The sequence below is a fragment of the Mytilus californianus genome, unplaced genomic scaffold (genome assembly GCF_021869535.1).
Source record: "Mytilus californianus isolate M0D057914Y unplaced genomic scaffold, xbMytCali1.0.p SCAF_8, whole genome shotgun sequence".
Classification (NCBI taxonomy): domain Eukaryota; kingdom Metazoa; phylum Mollusca; class Bivalvia; order Mytilida; family Mytilidae; genus Mytilus; species Mytilus californianus.
This window is the reverse complement of record NW_026262734.1, coordinates 69,878,449-69,902,693: the sequence shown is the minus strand read 5'-3', so window position 1 is coordinate 69,902,693 and position 24,245 is coordinate 69,878,449. Positions and strand designations below refer to the sequence as shown.

The following is a 24,245-nucleotide window of genomic DNA, read 5'->3' as shown; positions in this document are numbered from 1 at the left end:
ATATTTCATAAGTTTCCTGTTGTATAACAGTATATAAGCCATGGCAAAGGGCTAAACTAAGACTCAAAGGTTACTTGGATGTTGGCCATTTGTAGATTTATAATGTTATATGAAGTACATTGGTGAATTTCTTGATGATTAAAAAAATAAATTAAAAGCTTTCATATTTGTTTACTGAAAGTGTACATTCGAATATCCATTCTCTAGTATATATAAATATATCTTTCAAAGGCCAGTATACCTTAAAAAAGGTGCTTCTGGTGTGCAGGGAGGTGTATTTTTGTATTTGCTACTCAATACCTATATTGATTTATACAACTGTCAAGATAGGTAGTTTACTTTCATAGGTGCAAGCTTGTTTTAATAGTAACTTCAGAACTTTAACATACTAGGAGATGAATGAGCCTGGCCTTATTACACAGAAAGATTTTTTAGATAGAGCAGTAAATGACATAATCTGATCATAATTTAAATTTATATCTGTTATTTTGATTTATGGATAATAATTTCAAAGTGTTCATTTAGAGAGCATACTTGTATTTTGGGAAGACCTTGGGTTATATAATGTTTACTTGTCTGTCTAAAGCATTAATGGTTACAGAACATCTTAACTACCTGAATGCTCATTAAACTGGTACAATTCCTGATCACTGTTCTTTGTCAAGATCTATATATATACATGTATGTAAGTGCTGTGGTAACTCTTACATCTGATTAGATTTAGCCCTTTGTAATTGTGTATGTGTACTTTCATTCCTACATGTAGAACATCTGGTAGTGAAATGCATGATTATTTTTCTTCTTCACACTAGTGTATAATTCTATGGGAAATGAAACTTTTAGGAAAATATGTTGGAGGGGATTTTTACACCAAGTGTATTTCTTCCAAAGGATAGAGTACAAATTGAAAAGATTCATTGTTACACTAGGGGGGATTTTTACACTAGTTTTTCTTCCAAAGGATATAGTAGATTGAAAAGATGCATTGTTACACTTGAGGGGGGATTTTTACACTAGTGTATTTCTTCTGAAGGATAGAGTACAGATTGAAAAGATGCACAGTGTTACACTAGGGGGGATTTTTACACTAGTGTATTTCTTCCAAAGGATAGAGTACAGATTGAAAAGATTCATTGTTACACTACGGGGGATTTTTTCACTAGTGTATTTCTTCCAAAGGATAGAGTACAGATTGAAAAGATGCATTGTTACACTAGGGGGGATTTTTACACTAGTGTATTTCTTCTGAAGGATAGAGTACAGATTAAAAAGATGCACTGTTACACTAGGGGGGGATTTTGACGCTAGTGTATTTCTTCTGAAGGATAGAGTACAGATTGAAAAGATTCACTGTTACACTAGGGGGGATTTTTACACTAGTGTATTTCTTCTGAAGGATAGAGTACAGATTGAAAAGATTCACTGTTACACTAGCACATCATTATAAACTTATGTTTGTCAGATTTTATTATAAAGTATAACTGAATATGATAATTTGATTTACAGTGATCAGTTTACTTGTATAATATAGTGCAAATATACAATTGATCAGTTTAATAGTAATTACTTTGTACTTATGAAATTAATAAAAAATGCCTAGAGTCTTTCCTTTCTGTTGTATGTTTTCAAACAGAAGCAAAATTATACAAAAAATTTAATCAAGGATCAAATTTATTATACTATAGTAAAAAATTCTCCTTGATATAATGAATCATTACATTAATGTGGTTTACCTCTAACCACAACAATATTTAATAAAAACCATCAAACTTTAACAGCTCATAATTTTAACAAAGTCTCAATTGACAAATTGTTTATTAAAGGTTGTATGAGAAATTTAAGATGTTCCTTTTCTCTCAAATCTTGGTATGTGGTTAAAGGGTCATTTTACAGTAAATCTGTATTTTGAAATCCAATCATAGTTAGAAATTTTAATAAGATTTTATACACTGCTATATTGAAAATTAACTTCAACAGGTGCTTTTAAGATTTAACTATCATTTATCAAAAGAACAAATTTCCAAAATTAATTTATATTTATCAATATACTGTTGTGTCTGGAATGTGAACTGTAGAATATGTGAAGCATGAGGATAAGGCCTTTCATTTATTTTACTAGTAGGCTTAGCTAGACAACAAAAGAGTGCCAAGGACACTGTAGTTTGAGCCTTAACTAGATCATTGTAATCTTAAATCTTTACATGCAATGCAGACAGCTTTTTCATACCATAAGGCAACTGCCATTTTCCCATAATACTGGCAATGATACTGGCTTTAGTGCTATCTTAAATTAATCTAAAATAGCAAAACAAGATCTATAAACTATTTCAAAAGGTCAAAAACTCCAGACAACTCCTTATTAGAGTTATTGGCCTTAAATTACAAATTTTAAGTTTGGGCTTTTACACTTGAAAACAATATCAGATAGAGAGAAGCTCTTAGTAAAAAGCAAAAAAGATCAGCTATACCAGATCTACTAAAAAGTCAACTTGAGCGAAATTGTCAGTCGATTCCTTATAAGAGTTATTGCCCTTCAATGACAATTTTTCCCATTTGTTTGTGTTTTTTTGGGGGGCAAACTATTGATCATAAATCTTTGGTTAATAGAGAGAAACTGCAAACAGCAGAAATGATCAGGAATATTAAATAAACTATTATATGATGAAGAATAATCAGTAAGACAAGATTTTGGTCCACAAAGTTTTCCTTCAGCACAAATATTCTTGTTACATTGTATTGTGGTAATTGTATGTAAAAATACCAGGATATCAATACAGGACACTTCTTAGCCTCTAGTTTTTTGCTCAAATTTGAATCTACAACATATTGCTTCAATCTACTTTCCTCTTATGTTTGGTAACAGTACATTCATCTGCCACTCTGATTTTTATGCCCCCGCCGTAGTGGAGGGGGCATCAAGTTTTACCCTTGTCCGTCTGTACATCCCGAAATTGGTTTCCGTTCTCTAACTTTAGTTTGCCTCGACCAAATGTTATGAAACTTATACACAATGCTTATTACCTAAAAACTCAGATCAAGATGAATTTGGGTAGCGTCACTTTTACTGTTCTTGAGTTATGTCCCTTTATAACGTTGTATGCAAGTGGGGGCATCATCTGTGTCCCACGGACACATTCCCCATTTATTTTTTATTAACTTCTTTTTACATGTTTTAAAGAACAGAAAATGTTTTCTAAAAGAGTTATTAAGCTTAAAGCTCATTCTTAGAACAAAATTATAGTCTATGTCTTACTAGCTAAATACAGGTGTTACATGTTGACATAGCTTACCTGTTATGTTTCTCACCTGTAATCAAGGTTACCTGTCAAACTTCATTAATCTTATCATAATTACACAATCATTTATTACCTAAGTTGTCTATAAGTATTAGGGTGTTGACTTTTAATCCCTATTAATTATGCTGGGTCAATATTTGTTCAACAGTAAAGTGGTCTTTTGAGTCAGTTTGAAGTAGGGATTTTAGGTGAATTGAAATGTTTCCATAATATAAGGGTTATAGACAAGTATACAACTGGGCAAACTGTATTTTCAAAACCAGACTTATTAAATAGAGATGGGTATGGTCATCCACATACTAATTGCCAAAACATTGCATAATATAACTAAATATTATGCATTGTACTCATAAAGGGATATTCTGTGAAACCATGAAATAAATGTACTTGTATTCCCTTATGAAGAAACGACTCAAAGCTGTAAATTACATATAAATACACTTTAAACACAGGACACATTTACTGTGTTTATACCCCTCTTTTCCTACATTAGAAGATGAAGGATTTTAACATTTGACCAAATATTTATACTTATTAATCAACTGATTCTGGGTATCACATGTTGTTCTCAGTTAATTTTACAGTAATTATACTAATAAAATATAAGCATAATTTACACAAGATAATTCACCAAAACGTCTTCAAGAATGGTTTTCACTTCAGTATTCATGAAGTAGATGTAAGTATACTTTCCATCTGTGGTTGGTGAAGTGGTGTTCATTCAAAATACCAAGTTGAAATGACATGAAACTAAAAAAGATATTAAGGAAAATGGATAAAAAAGGTACAAAAAAAATTTACAGGAAATGGTAGTGAAAATGAACTTAAGCCAAGGATGTATTTTTCCTGTCTTCCATGTATATTTTCTGTCTTCCATGGCTAGTATTCAGTATAATTCTGGAAGAAACCTTTATTTAAACATTGTTTTCTTTTGCAGGACAAGACTGTGTGCTGAGTAAATGGACTGAATGGTCTAAGTGTGACAGTCAGTGTGGCAAAGGTATCCAGAAACGTAAACGTCATGTCATAGAGTCAGCAGCCCATGGTGGCAAACCCTGTGGTCATCAAAGACAGAAGCGTGTCTGTTATAACGAAAACTGTGAAGATGTACAAAGTGTAGAATACTCAGCCAGAGAATTGAGAGGTTTGTGGTTAAAGATAGGGATAGCAGCATTCATCGCATAAACTGCTGAAGGCAAATATGTATGGTCATGTACCATGCACCACATGAAAAAAGGAAGCTTTAAAACTGTGATATTGTATCTGTTTTGGGGAGGGTAGGGTGTTCATTTTGTAGACAAAAAGTTGGGGTCACACCTGATGGGAAATTGTTGACCTGGCTATGTATCAGTGTCCCTGTCCAATTTGGTATCACTGTTCAGAGATTTTCCTTCTTAATTTATTATGTCATGTATATATAAGACTTAAGTTATCAATCATTTCCAGTTTTTGCAAACATTCTGAATGGATGTAAACTTTATTTTCAACTATTAATTTATACTTCACCTCTCCAAGGCACACACCCATTATTTATTTTCAATTTTCTAAGCACCAGTGCACTTGGAATGAATGCTGTATATCATAACACAATAGTTCTGTGTATATATCTCTGTAAACATCACAGACAAACCACTATGTATATACATTCTAATCAAAGAAATGCAAGTTTGTTTAGCACTCATACTGAGATGGTTTATTTGTAAGATAAAAAATAACCCAATAATTCTACCAGATACAGGTTGTAAGATGTGAAGAAATACCCCTCAAAATGAGAAATAAGTGAAATATGAAAAAAACATTTAACACTTGACTAAGGTTTGTGACGAAGAAATTAAATATATATTTATCTACATATGACCATCAAGACTTATACATGTATTAACTTCTAAAGGTTGCATTAGCCCTTTGGTTTTCATCTATAAGCAGGAAGCACTCAACAGTTTTTACTTTTTTGAGTCCCTGCATTTTCATTTAGACTTTGTCAGCTGGTACCAGTCATCTCTTTCATTTAAGGTTAAAACTGTTTTAAAATGAATTTCCTTATTTTATTTTGATGTTGAGACTTGAGGATGACTTAAAGGCGTTGCTATTGTTTTTCTTCTGAACTTCAGACTTGCCATGCCAACAATAACAAGTTTCTACTCTTTTGAAGTGGTTTAGTTCCACAGTGAGAACCTAAGTAAGGCAATCTGGTAATGCATTTAAAGCTTGCACCTAAAGATTTGTTGATATTATCAGTTGTGTAAAATTCTTTTTATTTTTAGTGTATTAAACAATGAAAAACAATCATGATAGTCCTTAAATTTCTAAATCAGTGAATTATCAGTAGGAAAGGAATATTTGTAGCTTGTGCAGAGCAGAATTTTCAGTTGTATAGGAACCAAAACAGATAAAAATGGCATAGAAATATTGTAACAAACATGAATTTTTCTAAACAGTTTCAGTTCCTTCCTTTACAACAGCTTGCATGATTTTAATGTTGATAGTTAAACAAGAGAATTAAAAGACACTTAATTTTACGATGAGCAAGGTGTAGATCTAGAGAGAAAGTTTATTGGTGGTGTAATAATGAAGTAAAACTTTGATGGTAAAGTGAAAAACTTGGTCAAGTAATATTATGACGCAGATAACAGCGGTGTATAATATTCAGAATGAGGCAATACAACTATGTTGGTTTTGCGTATTTGCAAATATGTTTTTCATCGTGGCACCCTTTTGTGCATAACTTACATGACTTGTTGACTTGGTTTGTTCTCTTTTTCTTTGTAAGAAGGTCATTAGATGCTTAGACCGAAATGTTAATGAAAACTGTGTATAGCATAAAAAAAATATTATCTGACATATTGTTTATATCACTATGTTGATTACTGGTTAAAAGGGGAAACATTATGGCACTGGCTTTACAAGTGTTTTGGTAATTAGTTCATTGACTTGGCCCTACTAATCAAACCTCTGATAGTAATTATGTTGGTTACTTTTAACCATTTTCTTCATTGACTCAGTTATGTACAGGTGTTCTTTTTGATATAGTACTGCTTTTTGTTTTCCAATTAATTACAATTGTCAGGTCTGCACGTCTGTTAAGGATGGCTAAAATTAACAAAGAGGTTATTTGTTTTTGTATAAAAAACGCAAAATTAAATACTTTCATTTGAATGTTGGAGAAGGACTTGTAAGTGATAAGTCTGTGTTTTTCTTAATCTATTGACAATTGATTAAAAATAAATGTTACCAAGAAAATTTTGAAGAAAATGTTATTTCATAAATTTTGGGGGTAGAAGAAAGAGCTCTGAACAATTATTTTGAAACCTTTCCCAACATTACCAATTTTATTTCAAACAAAAACATTTTAAAGTAACAAATTCACAATTTTGAATCTCTTGTCTCATATTGGCAACAAAAACTAAGATATTCTACCAGAAAAAGAGAATTGTATCAATTCCATACATCTAACCAGGGCATTGGTCTCATGTTAGAGTGCTAACCTCATGTAGGGGAATTCCTGGGTTCTACCCCCAGCGAGGTTGAGAAAAGAGACTTCAAACTGATATTTTCTGCTACACGGCTAGTCTTACAGTATTTAGGAGTAAGAGCAAAGACTGGATAGCTGTGTCTGGGTGAGGTGAAATAGTTTCCTGAAGACTCGTGTTACTTTGAGAAGTAGCACGTTAAAAATCCTGCCCATTTTGTTGGTTTAAAACAAAGCAGGGTTCATATTCATATCACATTAATGTAGTCTTGTCCTGATATACATGTAATATTTGCCCCTGGATGATAAACACAAAGCCATTATCATTATCTTCTGTCAGTTATTTAATATGCAGTTTGCATCCATTAGCAATCAAAAACTAATTAATACCCAACTATGTTTGCATCAATATCAATAATTCACCATGTTTTTCACATTTAAGAGTAGTTGAATTTCTCAATAGGGTAATTGTAAGCACTTTTTCAACAGTTTGTATTTGCAATTGTATTGTGCAGTGATTTGCATCCTGGTTAAAGTCTACAGACTCATGGGTAAATTTGCATATTGTTGATATTTCTTCTTTGATTGAGTCCCTCTGGAAATGAAGCATCAATATTTACCCAGCAAATTTGTTTTATTTCTATTTCAATTATGGTATGACCTGGTTGAATATTGACAAAAATTGTTTGGCAAAAGACAGCTTTTTCCATTCTTTCTTTTACCAAAGAAATTAAATTATTCTAAAATGGATTTTGTGTTTATTAGAAAACAAATACTACTTCTGACTGTTTTCTATGATTGAATATAAGAGACATTGAGTACACTGAAAAACCATTATAGTATTTATTTACAACTTGAAATAAATAAAAATTACCTTGCTTGAATAAATTCAGAAAATTGGTTGCAACTAATATTAAGGCCTTCCTTCAAGTTTGTATCCAAAGAACCTTAAGTTTATTGTTCATTTGACAAGTGTAAATTTTGTGTAATGGTCAAATCAAGATCAGCATTGCCAATGTTTTCCAAGGTTTCTTAAAAGCAAAATTGTTATTAGAATGATGATCATTGTTATGAAGAAGGCCTTCAGATAAAAATTCTGAATAACTTGTTGGACAACAAAATGATGGTTTAAATGTGGCTATATTGATATCAAAATGACCATCAGTATTTGTAGAATTTTAATATAGTTGTGATTTTCACCTTGCTACTGGCATTTTGCAGGTGTGGGTTCCTTGAAAAGACATATTTGTATTAAAAATATTTTTTTGGATCAAAGCAGACTGTCACTTCTTGACACAAGAATAACAAACCTTGTCAAACTTTGTCTGAAATGATTTATGGAATCTAAACAACCAAGATAATAGATAAAGTGTTTGGTGGGTACTTAACTTTTATAACATGTAAATGATAGTTGAACAGAGACAAATGATCTTCAGGCCACTTAGAAATTTACATGAACACAATAACTGTAAGACAGTCAACAATCAAAGCAACCCATATCAGTGATTGTCAGGTCATTTTGTTATAGGTATGAGTACACTATATGTATACTTATTTTGGGATAGTATGTATGGTGTCTCATGCACATCTAAGCATCAACTCATAATGCACACATGGGTATGGTGACCTCTAGATGTCCATCTGACAGAATTTGTTTTGTTCATTTGCTATGGCAAAGATATTTATCTTACATCCTTTTTCATTAGTTATGTATGATTTTCTCTTGTCAATCAAGCCACTTAGATCACAACCAGAAATGAATGATTCTCTGAGCTTATACATCCAATAATTAAGTTATATTTGTTATCAGCCTGTGGCAGAATCGGTGAACCAATAAATATTACCAATAATGAAATGTTGCACCAAGTTATCCTTTTTATATGTGTCAATTACAACAAAAAACAGGAAAAATAGAAAGCTACAGAGCTGGTTAAGTTCATATAAGAGACTAATGTTTGATGAGTGCAGGTTTACTCTTGCAGAAAACTAGGAAATCATTATTTTTTGTTAAAAAAAAGTTCATTTCTTTCAATGACTGAATGTTATGCATGTGATTTGATGTGATGGATATTTTTTTTTGTGATCACTCAAGTATTGCTGATGTAAACTTAATGAGATGTTAAGTTCTTTAAGTAAATAAAAATGTAAGAATCAGTGCATTTGTGTGTTCTTTGTGGTCTCCCCTAAAGATGGGCTTGTTTTTGACACTATATATTCTTTGTTGCCATACAGCATCATCACAGTGATAGTTTAAAAGTTAAATTAAGTACAGACTATTGTGCTATTGTAAACTTCCAAATGACATCCATTTATTATTCAGAATGATTTGTCCAAACCAGCACTGAGAATAATTTATCAATCTTCAGGATAACATCACTGTAATATAAACCACAAATGTAGTGAAACCTGGTATATTTGTATACATTTGAAAAATTAATTTTACTAAATCACGTCATGAAAATTCTGTAAACAAAGACTGTAAACAATGCAATACAAATAAGATTGAATTTTATATGGTAAGGACTGTCAAAATTTAATATATAGAGAAAGTTACATCATTACAAACACACTTCAGAGATCTTTGTTCTTCATGTTTGGTCTTTGTGGTTTGTGGTGTCATCAAGTTCATCAATACAACAAATAAAGTGTGATCTATAATGTTAAGTGAGAAATTTAACACTTAATACATCAAATTTAGTGTGTTTTTTTTTTCAAATTGGTAACAAATTAGTTCTATTAGTATAGACATATGATTTGAAGGTTTCTAGATCTGGTGTTATCAAATTCTGAACCCACTTTTTAGCTCACCTGGCCCGAAGGGCCAAGTGAGCTTTTTTCATCACTTGGCGTCCGTCGTCCGTCGTCGGCGTCGTTTGTCGGCGTCGTCGTCGTCCGTCGTCATTAGCTTTTTACAAAAATCTTCTCCTCTGAAACCACTTGGCCAAATTTAACCAAACTTGCCCACAATCATCATTAGGGTATCTAGTTTTTTTTTTTTTTTTAAATGTGTCCGATGACCCCGCCAACGAACCAAGATGGCCGCCATGGCTAAAAATAGAACATAGGGGTAAAATGTAGATTTTGGCTTATATCTCTGAAACCAAAGCATTAAGGGTAAATCTGACATAGGGTAAAACTGATTATCAGGTCAGGATCTATCTGCCCTGAAATTTTCAGACAAATCTGAAAACCTGTTGTTGGGTTGCTGCCCCTAAATTGGTAATTTTAAGGAAATTTTGCAGTTTTTGGTTATTATCTTGAATATTATTATAGATAGTGATAAACTGTAAACAGCTATAATGTTCAGCAAAGTAAGATCTACAAATAAGTTGTCATGACCAAAATTGTCAGTCGACCCCTTTAGGAGTTATTGCCCTTAATAGTCAATTTTTAACAATTTTTTGTAAATTTTTGTAATCTTTTACAAAAATCTTCTTCTCTGAAACTACTGAGACAAATTTAACCATACTTGGCCATAATCATTATTAGGGTATCTAGTTTAAAAAATTTGTCCGATGACCCCGCCTTCCAACCATCATGGCCGACTTGGTTAAAAATAGAACATAGGGGTAAAATGCAGTTTTTGGTTTATATCTCTGAAACTAAAGCATTTAGAGCAAATCTGACAGGTGGCAAAAATGTTCATCAGATTTAGATTATCTGCCCTGAAATTTTCAGACGATTCCGACAACTCGTTGTTGGGTTGCTGCCCCTGAGTTAGTAATTTTTTACAAAAATTTTGCAGTTTTTTGTTATTATCTTAGATATCATTATAATATCTAATATCTAATACTATTAATTTTGATTTTAACCTTATTTTACGTGATTTCCAAAGCATCAGTAAATACAGGTGAGCGACACAGGCTCTTGAGAGCCTCTAGTTTTATGAGACGGTGCATTTGACTTGAGGCCAAGAGACTGATTACCAGTCAAACCCCTTTAATGTGGTTTCCTAATTATATCAACAAGCATCTTTTTTTGGACATAGTTCAAAAATTGACTTTACCAGCTATAATTCTAGCAAACTTTTAGTCTTAGATACATGATTTCTCTATTAGTTGTTATTGGCTTTGAACACCCAAGCTTTAAGTAGATGAGAATACTCTCAGATCTTATATGTTTCTTTTGTGTTTTTGTTACTTGTAGTTGTTTTTGCTTTGTATCAATGTGATCAGTTGAGCCCTTTTCAAATGATTTTTATAGTTTTTCTTATGTCGTGCTTTTCCATCACTGAGTGTTCTTGGTAAGGGGAGGGTTGGGCGTCTGCAAACATGTTCAAACTCGCCATATTGTGTATGTGCCTGTCCCAAATCAGGAGCCTATTATTCAGTGGATGTTATTCTTTGCTGTAAATCATATTTGTTTTTCATTTATTGTTTTGTATATATAAATCAGGCCATTAATTTTCTCATTTGAATCGTTTTACATTTGTTATTTCAGGGCCTATATATAGCTTGCTATGTGGTATGGGTTTTCCTCATTGCTTGAAGGCCATGAGGTGACCTATAGTTGATAACTTCTACATCATTTGGTATCTGGTGGAGATTTGTCTCATTGGCAATCATACCAAATCTTATTTTTATATTGAATCATTTAAATTTCCAATCATATAATTCTTAGCCACACGTGAGTTATAATGCTTCACTATGCAGTGGTTGTGTTTACTTCAACCTTTCAGGAAACTTATGATGGTATAAAAGAGATATTTGACTTTAGTAGTATTCTTAGTATTATTATGCCAAAGTTTGAGCTGTTTTGAATTTGGACTATGAACTGCATTGAAATTTGGCTTGATTTTATTTTTAGCCAGCAGAGCAAAGTGCCATCACTGCCATAACTTATTATTTCTGTGTTAACTTCATTAAATCTAGACTAATTCAACAGCTCCCTGTGGTTTGTCTGTTTCTTTCTTTGTTGAATCTTTTTATTTTATTACAGTTATTATTTGCTATAGACACTGTTGGAAATGAGATGGGGAAAATTTCATTAAAAATGTATTGAACTGTGTATGCAACTTCACACTTTAATAGTCTGAAGCATGAAGATGTAATTGAATGTTTTGAACACATGATGGGCTGAATTCAACTTCATAATCTATTGAAAAAATTATATTAAAAAGAAAACTCTTGATACTATTTATACAACGAATATTAATAGCTTTTAAGCATCAGTTTTTATTTGCTGCTGAAGACCATGGTGGTATATCAAAGAAAGCACTTGAAAATGTTGTGCGAAGGAACATAATTGGCTGATCTTTTGTTTTCTGTAAAAGGAAATATATTTGGTTATTTGGTTAGATTAAATCAATTCAGATCTTGTAGCTAACCAGTAATATTATAAACTAAAATCTTATTACACACATTTAACTCAATAAGCTATATAATATTGCTACTAAATGACTTATAGCCATGTTTATGCTCTTATTAGATTTACTTTGGATTTGATTAATAAAGGATCACAAATGCATTTATTCTGTATTTAGTTGGTTTTGTAAAAAAAGGTATACTCAAATCAAATTTTTTTAATAATATTTAATAATTAGTTCATAAAGTCGCTTTTATCAAAATATTATTAGCCTTTGAAGACTGCAATCACTAAGAAAACCTCATTATTTTTTACATCCCTATATGTTATTACATTGAAATTCATTATTTATTGGATCAGCTGATGTTAACTTTGCATTTCTGGTCTGTTTTAACCTATTTTGTATTAAAGAAGGGATGTCATTCTGGCTTATCAGATGTTTCAGTGAAGTTCAGTTCCATTCATCCGTAAACACATCTGTTCATTAGAATCTAAATTGTAGTTAAACTGTTGCCCCATTTGTAAATGAAGTTGTGGTTCGATAATAACCAGTAATCCAGTGTGAATGCTTTAAAAAATGGGGAAGACAAGAGAAATGACAGCTTTGCTCCCCCAGAGAATTAAATGATATTTTTTACACACTTGCAAAATGGGAAGGTAGTTAGTCGCCTGAAGCATAATATTTATTGGAAATTCTCAATTCAAAAATGATTCAAGGGTCTTGGGGTTGGATTCACTTCAGTATTTATTTGAGTTTGATTTCCCTGAAATGAAAAAAAAGAAGTTTTCTAAAGATATGCTTTCATAAGTCTCTTTACCTTTGTATGATACTGAAATACAAAGAGGTAATGTCATTTTAATAAATGATTATTGTATAAATTAGGCAATACAGCCTCCTTGATTAATGTGTGACATTTCTTTTTCTACCAAAATGTGAGAACTGAAAGCTCTGACTTAAACTAAAGTCAAATTTAAAACTGTTGCATATTAAAGTAAAGACAATAAAATTACTTCAATGATCCTTAAATATAACTATATGTAGATACCACAACCCTCCCTTGAAATTTGTAAGTACATCATTTGTGTTTATGGGTAGTGTTAGAACTTGTACAAGACATGACATTTCTAAATAATAAGGAGACAAGAATTAATAGGGGCTTTTGAATTGATATTTTATTACCATTTTTTAGCTACTGGACATAGAGAATGGGTGTAGTATGAAAGTTAATACTAAATCTTAAAGCTTATGTGAAACTCTTGACAGGTCATTTCTTTAAGTTTAACTTTTAATATCCCAATAAAAAGTTACTGATGACCCAAACTTTGGTATCAGTTTATGACCTTTTGATAAGTATATGTGATCTTTCAATAACTATATGTGGAAATCTGTTGAAGGACAATAACATTTTCAGCATGGACAAATCTTTATAAGACATTGAAAATAATTTTAAGGTTACAGTCAGATGATTTTCAGCTTGCAGAGTTTATTTCTAATTGACAATGCAGAATAAGATATATACAAATACTTAAAAGAATAATATAGTCCCATGTACATGTCCTTTTTTTCCAGATATAGTGTGAAATATCTTTAGAACATTTCAATTGATTGCTTCAAAACTAAAATTTGAAAGATTCCATGTACCGACTTCTCCTTTTACTCATATAGGGACAATCAACAGCATATAGTCTGACCTGGAAAAAGGCTTGGTTTTATATAAACCTTATTGCTTATTTTTATTCTTGTACATGTAAAAGATTTTTACTTTTTGCTTTAACCTATGATGTGATTAGAAAGGCTTTGGCATTGTTACAGTTATTTGTTTACGATATATGTAGACTTGTATACTACTAGGAGATTTAGCATGTTATTTTTTTAATGTGTTTTTATTATGATAAACCTACCACTGAAAAATGACTTTATATGATGACAGTCAGAAGCAATTTTACGGCACAATTTCGCTCTCTTTTTGTGCTATCAAGTTTTTTTTCGATCAGTTCAATTTTCTCAACATTACCAAAAAAAAAAGCAAGAGAAAACAACATTTAATATTTTAAAGTATGAACTTTTATAAGGATGTTCAAAGTCTGATGTAACATCATCATGTAATTTCACTTTTTTCACTGTAAGGGGGACAAGTAATTCTTATCCCCACATTCAGAAAAAATCATACAATATTATACAATATACAGTGATAAAATGAACCTTTGTTTAGTTGATAATATTGGTGACATCGGAAGTGAGGTGTCTCATCTGTTATAGGATAACATAAGATAACCCTTTGATAGCCCATAATTATATAATCAATGGTTGTTACCAACTAAAACAGGATTATCACTTCTTTGCATATTACACAAAAGAAGTGAAGCTTTATTATCATGTTTTGAAAGGAGGATTATGCAGAGAATTTTACTGGATAAGATAAAAATATTTATTTAGGAGTTTTTAAATAATATTTGGGAATTTAATTGAAATTTTTCACATGCCACTGATTTTGATTTTTGTTGATATAGCAAATTCGAAATTAAATTTGAAATTCTGCATTAAATTATGATCAATATATCATTCTACAAGTCTGTCATGGCATGATTTACTCTGCAGTTTCATAAATTTTGTCATAAAGTTGCAAATGCTTTTCCTTTCATTTGAAAAAGGGTCCAATAAAATTTGCTCTACTGAAAAATTAATACCCTATTAATCTTGGAAGAAAAAGAGGTATAAAGTGAAATGTCTGAAAAATTGGTGGTTGGTAATTGTCATATAGATTGTTAATGTACTTTTTAATGAAAAAGTCAATATCAGGACAAGCTTTTTAATAAGTCTTCATTGAAAAGCTTCTTGAACTAATTTCTTTGAAAGAGATGAAAATCTATTTAATGTAAAAATGTATTAAATTAAAAAGTCAACAAGAATTGTTGTAAGCCATGAATCACAGACATTGTCCGTGCTTGATGGGAAAATTGATTGGAAAATCGGTTTTCGAGATTGGTTATGAATTGCATCGTTTGGTTTTATGTGTTGCTTCCAGTTATGTTATCCTGTTAAGTGTGATTTAAAAGTGTTTCTTTTTTTAAGAGACTTTTTAATTTAAAAATTGATCTGTGCATGCATGGTACACATTATTTTTTCTTCAGGTAATTAGAAAGAAAAGATAGTAGCATATTGAAAAAAAATTATAATGGGGCTTTATATATCAATATATAATACTATTATTATTGAATTGTGATAATATGATTTTAATGTCGACATTTGGATGATTTCCACAAGTTTATTGCAATTGCTGGCTGTTGTAATATATTTGCATAAAATGCCCCAGGTTTAACCTAAACTGTCTTTAAGGCAAGACAAGTTATAAAAAAAAAACTGTGGTTGAATAAAGTAAAATTAATCGGAAGTCATATAAATTTCCACCCCATTCTCAACTCTGATTGTAATTGACTAAGATTGTCATTGATTTTAATTGACTAAGATTTTCAGTTTTTATGCTGAAGGTTTTTGTTCTCTCCATTGGCAATTCTCTCTCCACCAATAAAAACTGGCTGCAATGATATGTCCTGAAATTGGTGTTTAACACCAACAATCAATCATAATTTGCGGGATTGTATGTTTGCACTACACAACAATATAGCCAACCGATTCTCTAGCTGGCTTTCATTCTATATCTGATCTAGGACAAGCACCTTTAGTACTTTGTCATAAAACTATAGAGATTTCTCACTTTCAAGGTGTTCTGTGTGAAATATACATGATCAGGATAATTTACCACTTGAGAGATGAAAGAAAAACCCAGGTATAAGATAGATATGTGGGTAATTATAACCTGTTACTGATCTCAATTGATGATCTTTGTTAACTGGAGCAGAGAAACTGTTAGTACAGGTCTTCATGGCTGAAATTTACAATTTTGTATTGAGACTAAGATGCTTGTGTTGAATCTGCAGATTTTTATATACTTCAGTAATTGATGTTTTTTTATCCTTATTAAATGGGAATTGAGGTGGCAGGGGCAGTGCATTTGTGCCATCCAGACACATCTAAACTTATATTTACACCTTCTCAAGATTTTATGTGAATAGAAAAAGGGGCCAGTGTATTTGTGCCTTCCAGACACATTGTAACTTATATTCATGTCTTCTGAAGATTTTATGTGAATAGAAAAGGGGGCAGTGCATTTGTGCCTTCCAGACACATTGTAACTTATATTCATGTACGTCTTCTCAAGATTTTATGTGAATTGATAAGTCTTTAAATGAAAATATGAAAAATAAAAAGAAGGTGCACATCTTTATTTTCTTTTATTGAGAATACTTGATGCAGTTAGATATAGTATCCAGGCAGTAAAACCAGCAAATATGTTTAACTTGCAAAGATTATAAAGATAAAAGAAATTTAAGTAACTACAGTTTGCCATTTTTGCAGTAACTCTGCAACATCTGAAGACACTGATCTAATTATATCTGACTCAGATTGTAATAGAACACTGATTTACATGTGATGAATTTAGATGAACCTGACTTGCCTTTGAGATTTCCCCTGTAATTTGTACAATTAATCAAAAAACCTTTGAGATTAGCCTGCAATATGTCCAAATTGATTAGGAAGAAAATCATTTGTCACCAGAGACTTGCAATGACCACCCCTAGTTATGATAAATTGTTTATTGATATGAGCTGTTGGTCATTAGTTACACCATGGTACTGGTAATTAGTACCTAAATTATTGAGAGGTGTCTCAGGATAAATGGAGAAATGACTAGCTTATCAAAAGTTGTAAGACCGAATTATGTTATTTACAACATATGATTAATTTTACACCATAATTGAATGCTTGGCAGTGCCTTCTTAGTCCAGGACTTGTAATTACACTGTTCCAAAAGAAAAAGGTAATTAATACTGAATACAGGCACCAATCCAGGATTTGATGTTAGGGAGGGGGCACTCTTTAGAATTAGGAAATTATTGACCTAGTTTTGACACAAAATTGGCTGTAATTTAACCTTTATTATACCCATTTTTCCCCCTCTTTTTAAAGGGGGGGAGGGGGGGGGGGCGCTTGCAACTGTGTTGCACCCCTGTCTGACTCTTACGCCTGGAATGTGTTAATTTTTCTAACAAAGTCTTTTATTTGTGCGATTACATGTTGGCCTCATTTCTTGGAACAAATTCTGAAAAATGGTTTTGTAATGTTATGGAAATATACTCACTGAGAAATTATGTACCAATTTTTAAGTCCAAAGCAGAAAACATGGTCAAGGATTAAATAGCAATATTGGAGTTTTGATATATAAGCCGTTTTAACATTAAGGTTCATAATTTGCATCTTGAGAAATTTTCTATGCATCTGCTGATTTTTTTCACAGCTAATTAAGCAACTTAAATTAAATTAATTAATTAAAAAGATTTACCACTTAAAATATGTGATCACTCTTCTAAGTTGACCCTGCTTTCCCTGCTGAAAACCTACAGTTATGTGACATTAAGTTGATATTTCATGCAAATGTGTTATTTTTGACATTATCATGTGACTGGTGCATTTAAAATGAGATGGGACATTAGAGAAGGGGAGTCGTATAGTTTCCTCTTTTTTGTCTAACCTGTATCTCTTAATTTTGATTCTGCTGGTGTTAAATAGATGTTAAAATTAAGACTTAACTATTTATAATGAAATTCAAAAGCTGATTTAACTTCACCAAGTCAGGACTGGCGATTTAGATTTTGGTGTATGGTATAGATACAGTCATGTCTTATGTTGAAGACTGAATGTTGACCTTAAGATGTGTTGTGGGTTTTTTTGCGTTTCATTTGGTTGCTGTCTCATGGACACATAAACCCAATCATATCCTTTTATTCATACTAATCATATTTATTTACAAAAGTTTCAGCATTAAGACTACGACGACGTGAGTATTGAACATACCAAAATACAATAATGTACTTTTATAGATCGCTTCAAACATTTACCTTCAACTAACTATCCTTGCATTACAACATGTAAAAATTTTGTAATTTATATTCCAAATTGTTATAGATTTTTGTATTTGGCTGTATCCAATTATATCTTTAGATAAGCTGTTTAATTGTAATAGTTAATGTAATTCCTCTTAGATTTTATACCTTTGCTTAAAAATAGGTGGAATTATAGTAAATAGTCCAAATTTTTGGCACAAATTACAATCGAAAAAATCATAAAATTGAAATAGACTTATATATTGTCAGTTCTTAGTTGATTTTTATTTAAGTCTTTACTTTTTGAAACCAGGAAAGATTGTGTGACTGAAGGTCCCTTTTAGTGAAAAGTATGCTATCTTTGGTGATTGTCATGTGATCTATTAACTGGAGGGAGTTACCTAGCAACCATTAGTTCATTGACAGTATGTACACTGTACACCTTTTCATGTGGATGCTAAAGTAAAATTTGCTGATTAAGTATATTTTATCTGAATATAAATCGGTCAGTTGCCTAACATTGACAAAGCCACTAGATGTCAATGAAAAATACTAAATATTTTTATGCTCAATTAACATACAACTATAGAGTAAAAGTAAATCTGATCTATTGAGGAGGGCTTCCTGGATACCCCTGCTGATGTTAGTGAATTATACTTTTGTCCAAAGATTAGATTTCCCTCATTTCATATTCCTCCCCTACTTAATTAATTCAATTCTGTGTTGAATTGGTGTAAAGATAAAGTAAAATATGAGTCAAAGGTAAAAACATAGTTTAAATCTGTCTATATATTATTAGCTCAAAAAGTAGGGATCATCTCAAACTATCTCTAGTATAAACTACTGTACCTGTTCAGTTTAGATCTGATGAGCCTGCAACAACTTAAGTGGATATCCTTTCTAGTTGGTAGTTTTGTATACAGGGGTATATGGTCAATATATTTTGAAAGTTTGTAAACATAAGCTACCTGCATTATATATTACAGGTTATTAAATGGTTTTAATTTACTTGGGGCACCCTGTACTTTTTGGTTGGGGTTCCATTAAGGGTTAGGTTAGAGTTTGTTTTAGGTTAGGACTTTAATTTAAGGTTAGTTATGGGTAAGGGTTAGGTTTAGAGTAAGGGTTAACTAGTTTAGTATAGCCCTATATAGGTTGGGACCGGTAAAGTAAATGACAGCCAGAAACTATCACCTTGGTTGCAGTTGGGATTAGCCGTACTTTGGATGCAAGCTATAGATATTGAAACTGCAACACGCACCAGAATCTAGTAACAACAAGTCTCAATTTGTGAATAAAGACATTTGTGGGTAGGGAAGATTATATCCAGAAGCATCCTGTACCCTTATTAGAACTGATATAAATTTCATTGATTATGACTTCACATTCAGTTTAATTGACATTTGAGAGTGGAACACATTAGCATAGCATTAAAGACAATCTTCACATACTACGTAAGTTTAAGGAAATGTTGAATGTCGAAACATTTAAAATTACTAAAAATTCATTTGTTGATTCATGTTATTTTCTATTGAGATTCACAGGTGTGCATTATGTATATCTTTTAGAAAATATTTTGTCAGCTGTCAAATTCAATAATACTTATTTAATTTATATCTGTAAGAAAATATACTAACCAGGTGGAGAAAGAATAATTTGCTTTTCACAATTAGTGCAAGATCTTTTTAAAATGTTAGTCCCTTTAAAAAAAGAAACTCTTGCACAATGCATATATTGTATAAAGATTGTGCATAAACTGACATTTCTGATTGATTTACGACTTGGGTACAAGGGACATCATGTTATGTCAATGAAATTTTCATTCATCCAGTTTTCTTTAATTGCAACATTTTAAAGAAAAAAAGTCCCATTTGTTCAGATCTTCAGATTTTATCAGTGAAGTATAGCTATCGTGACAGGGACTATGTTTGATACTGTTTTCATCCAATACATATCAGAAAAAATCTAATACAACCCCACATGTTTGATCACCTAAGATAGCATTGTTGTTAAATGAACCTTAAAATCATTTGAATAGTTTGCCATTCTACCAATTTACTGTATTTTTTATGTAGGTCAAGTTTTATAAGTTAATTACAAGAAGATCATTTACTAAGAGCAATGTCTTGAAATGCTATGAGGGGGTGGAAGTGGATTTGTATTATGTCATTTGGCTTTTGCACAAAACTTGAGTAGGAAACGAATTAAGGCTAAGAATGTGATTTTTCATGTTTACCAGTAAAATTAGCTTGGTTCTTTAATAATACAGGATAGAGGTCAATAGTGAAAACTTCTGGTATTGTAGCAGATCAGATCTAAGAAAGGATGTTTTATCTTCTGTGAATTAACATTAATCATTCCAACAACAATTAATTCAAAAGTAGGAATCCAGTAGTAATTCATGGGACATCACAGCAATAAATAGTCTACCTAATGTCAATGAATAGTACACCTAATATCAGTAAATTGGGACATCACAGCAATAAATAGTTACGCATAATGTCAATAAATAGTACACCCAATGTCTTAAATTGGGACATCACAGCAATAAATAGTACACCTTATGTCAGTAAATTGGAACATCACAGCAATAAATAGTTACACATAATGTCAATAAATAGTACACCCAATGTCGTAAATTGGGACATCACAGCAATGAATAGTACACCTAATGTCAGTAAATTGGGACATCACAGCAATAAATAGTTACACATATATAAATGTCAATAAATAGTACACCCAATGTCAGTAAATTGGGACATCACAGCAATGAATAGTACACCTAATGTCAGTAAATTGGGACATCACAGCAATAAATAGTTACACATAGTGTCAATAAATAGTACACCCAATGTCGTAAATAGGGACATCACAGCAATGAATAGTACACCTAATGTCAGTAAATTGGGACATCACAGCAATAAATAGTTACACATATATAAAATGTCAATAAATAGTACACCTAATGTCAGTAAATTGGGACATCACAGCAATAAATAGTTACACATAGTGTCAATAAATAGTACACCCAATGTCGTAAATTGGGACATCACAGCAATGAATAGTACACCTTATGTCAGTAAATTGGAACATCACAGCAATAAATAGTTACACATAATGTCAATAAATAGTACACCCAATGTCGTAAATTGGGACATCACAGCAATGAATAGTACACCTAATGTCAGTAAATTGGGACATCACAGTAATAAATAGTTACACATATATAAATGTCAATAAATAGTACACCCAATGTCAGTAAATTGGGACATCACAGCAATAAATAATACACCCAATGTCAGTAAATTGGAACATCACAGCAATGAATAGTACACCCAATGTCAGTAAATTGGAACATCACAGCAATGAATAATACACCCAATGTCAGTAAATTGGAACATCACAGAAATGAATAGTACACCCAATGTCAGTAAACTGGGACATCACAGCAATAAATAGTACACCCAGTGTCAGTAAATTGGAACATCACAGCAATGAATAGTAAACCCCTAATGTCACTTTCATTGTATGTTTTAAATTAAGATTGATTTTTTTTTTAACAGTTGGTTGACTATATATCTTCTGCTTATAATATAAGTGGTAGTATTCTGGTGAGGATAAGAATTGAAAAAGTAAGATCCTTATACAAGTTCACTTACATTCTGCCAGGGCAAATTGTGGTACAAAGATTCAGTAAGCGTGAGGCTTTTTTACCCACTTCCTGATAGAACTATGGTGAGACCATTAGCTGTGCATGAACATATCCATAACATCACATAAAAATGACCTCTTTGGGATGGATTAACCAGGGATTTATCTTTGACTAAAGACTTCAGAAATAAACAAGGAAACAGATTGTACATATTTCAGTCAAAACAAACACAATGACACCATTCTTGCACCCTTATGAAAGTTTAGGACCTTTTTATGGCTTACTTTATTTGTGGAATGAAAGTAAAAATTTTATTGTAACATATTTTACTTTTATGCATGTATTTATGATAATATTTGACTATAAAAACGACAAGGATCTCAGTATTTTTATTGTGTACTTTAATATCATTAAAGGAAATTTTAATATCCTGCCAGATGCACATCATAAAATTTGGACAACTATAAGGTGTGTTTATGATGATTGTATTAACTGCTTTGTTAAATTTGAATACAATTTGCTTTATAAAATACAGGAATAAATTAGCTGTTATTTTCATTAAACTTTTAAGTTTCTGTTAATGATATTATGTATCCCATAATATGCACAGGTTGGAAACAGGCTTACATTGATTTCTTGGTCATTATTTTCCTTAAATGAGATGTAAGTGGTGACTTTTCAGCAAGCAGATTTACATTGGTTCACTAAATGCACCTTTTTTTTTGGTAAATGATTGGAGTGAATGATGTGTACTCAGATATATGTTAGTTAGCCTTAGGGTCATCTAGACCCAGTTTTTACTTAAATTTTGGTAATGCTAAAATTTATACTGCAGCATTATATACCTGTTCAGTTGATATAGTATTGTGCTATAATTGAGAGCTAATGCTAGCATTCAGAACAGTTTGAAGAATAAAGTTAACTAAAAATATAATCCGAATTTCCTCAATACTACCTTACAGAAAGTTTTGTTGAGACATGTCCCTCTGAGGACAGCAAACATATCTAAAGACCATTTGTTTTATGTAATGACTGAAGAGGTAAATAACATAAACCTGTCAGTTAATTGATAATGGGTAGGTGTGAAGTAGGTAGTTACCACATTGTGGTGTAATTACTGATTTAGTATACCTGAGTGTCCAACACCTGGTCACATCTGTAAACTTGTCAGGTGGACAATTTAATAGCTGACTTGTTTGCATACTAAAAATGCAATGATTCGAGAGAATTCAACATGCAAAGTGGAACATTCCTACATTTGTAAAAAAAATTTATAAAAGGCCGGGCTACCAAAACAGGTGATCAGATCCAATAAATCACGAGGCAAACATTTAATTTGCAAAATTACCATTCCTAGAAACATTTATAATATATCATCTAGGGGAAATTGGGATTGAACTTGAATACATGTTATATCAGATTCTTTAGTGGATTTTGTGCATTACATTGTAACCCTGTAGTAACAGATCTCTAGACTATATATTTGTTCTATTGATTATAAAAATTTTTTTTTTGCAAAAGGGAATTTTAACTTTTTAAATACTTGAAAAGTTTCACATTTATTTTGTTCTTCAAAGAAACAGATCTTATTTAAGGTGTCTACACCACAATGGTGCTGCTGGTCATTGGAGTGTCTCTGATAACTTCTGTTGTTAGATTCTGCTGAGTCAGTATAATTCTTACTTGTATTCTCTAATTGTATATAATGGAAAGAAGAGAAATCATCTCAGTCAAATATACATACTGGTATAGAAATTTATGAAAAATTAAATACTTATGATAACCATATTAGCTAGAGTCATTTTGCCACAGCATTAAGATATTAACAAGGATTTGTATAGTAAATCTTACTATACAAATCCTTGATATTAATAATTCAGTACAATACTTAAGTCATTAGATCATAACACTAATTTCATTATAAAATTGAGGTAAATTTGTTGTGATTCCTATACGCATGGTTCCGGCTTGAATTATAAATGAAAATTTCTAAGAAACAAAACATTAAAACAGAACTTTTACATCAAATGGAAGAATAAAATAGTTGGCTTGACAGTTATGTTTGTGATTGCTTGATTATAAATATTTAAAGCTTGGGATTCCAAAAGAGATACAACTACAAAATTAAACAAATACCCAAAGATTTAAATGGCAAGTCTCTGGAAAAACTAATTGTAAAAGACACCCATTAACTTGAAAATTCATTTGGATTTGACTGAACTAATAAAAAAAGGCATCTGAAAGAAAAAATACTGGTTAAAAAAGTTTCTAATAAGCAGTTATGCTTTACATTTGTTATCTAACACATTATTTCAGTGACTCAATAGAAAAGTGTTGTTTGTGTCTTAGTTGTTATTTCCTGCTCTATTGTATATATTATGTTATCGCTTTTATCATTGCACATTTTTATACTGAGCAGAAAATTCCCACAGCAATTGGACGGCTGAAGTCAAATTCATCACCCAGTATGATTGCTTGGCAATATCAGATACAAGAGCCAGTATTAATGGGTCTATAACTTGACTAACTAGTATATATCTTGTAAAACTTCACTCCAATGATAAATAGTTTAAATATCATT

General features: G+C 31.4%; 1 protein-coding gene across 1 annotated transcript in view; it reads left to right on the top strand.

Annotated features, from left to right (window-relative positions):
* Positions 1-24,245, top strand: part of LOC127712177 (somatomedin-B and thrombospondin type-1 domain-containing protein-like) — a 56,328-nt gene that overhangs the window by 9,112 nt on the left and 22,971 nt on the right. The window contains exon 2 of the mRNA XM_052218475.1: positions 4,234-4,440. Within this exon, the coding sequence (XP_052074435.1) occupies positions 4,234-4,440 (207 nt within the window). The remainder of the gene's footprint in view (positions 1-4,233; positions 4,441-24,245) is intronic.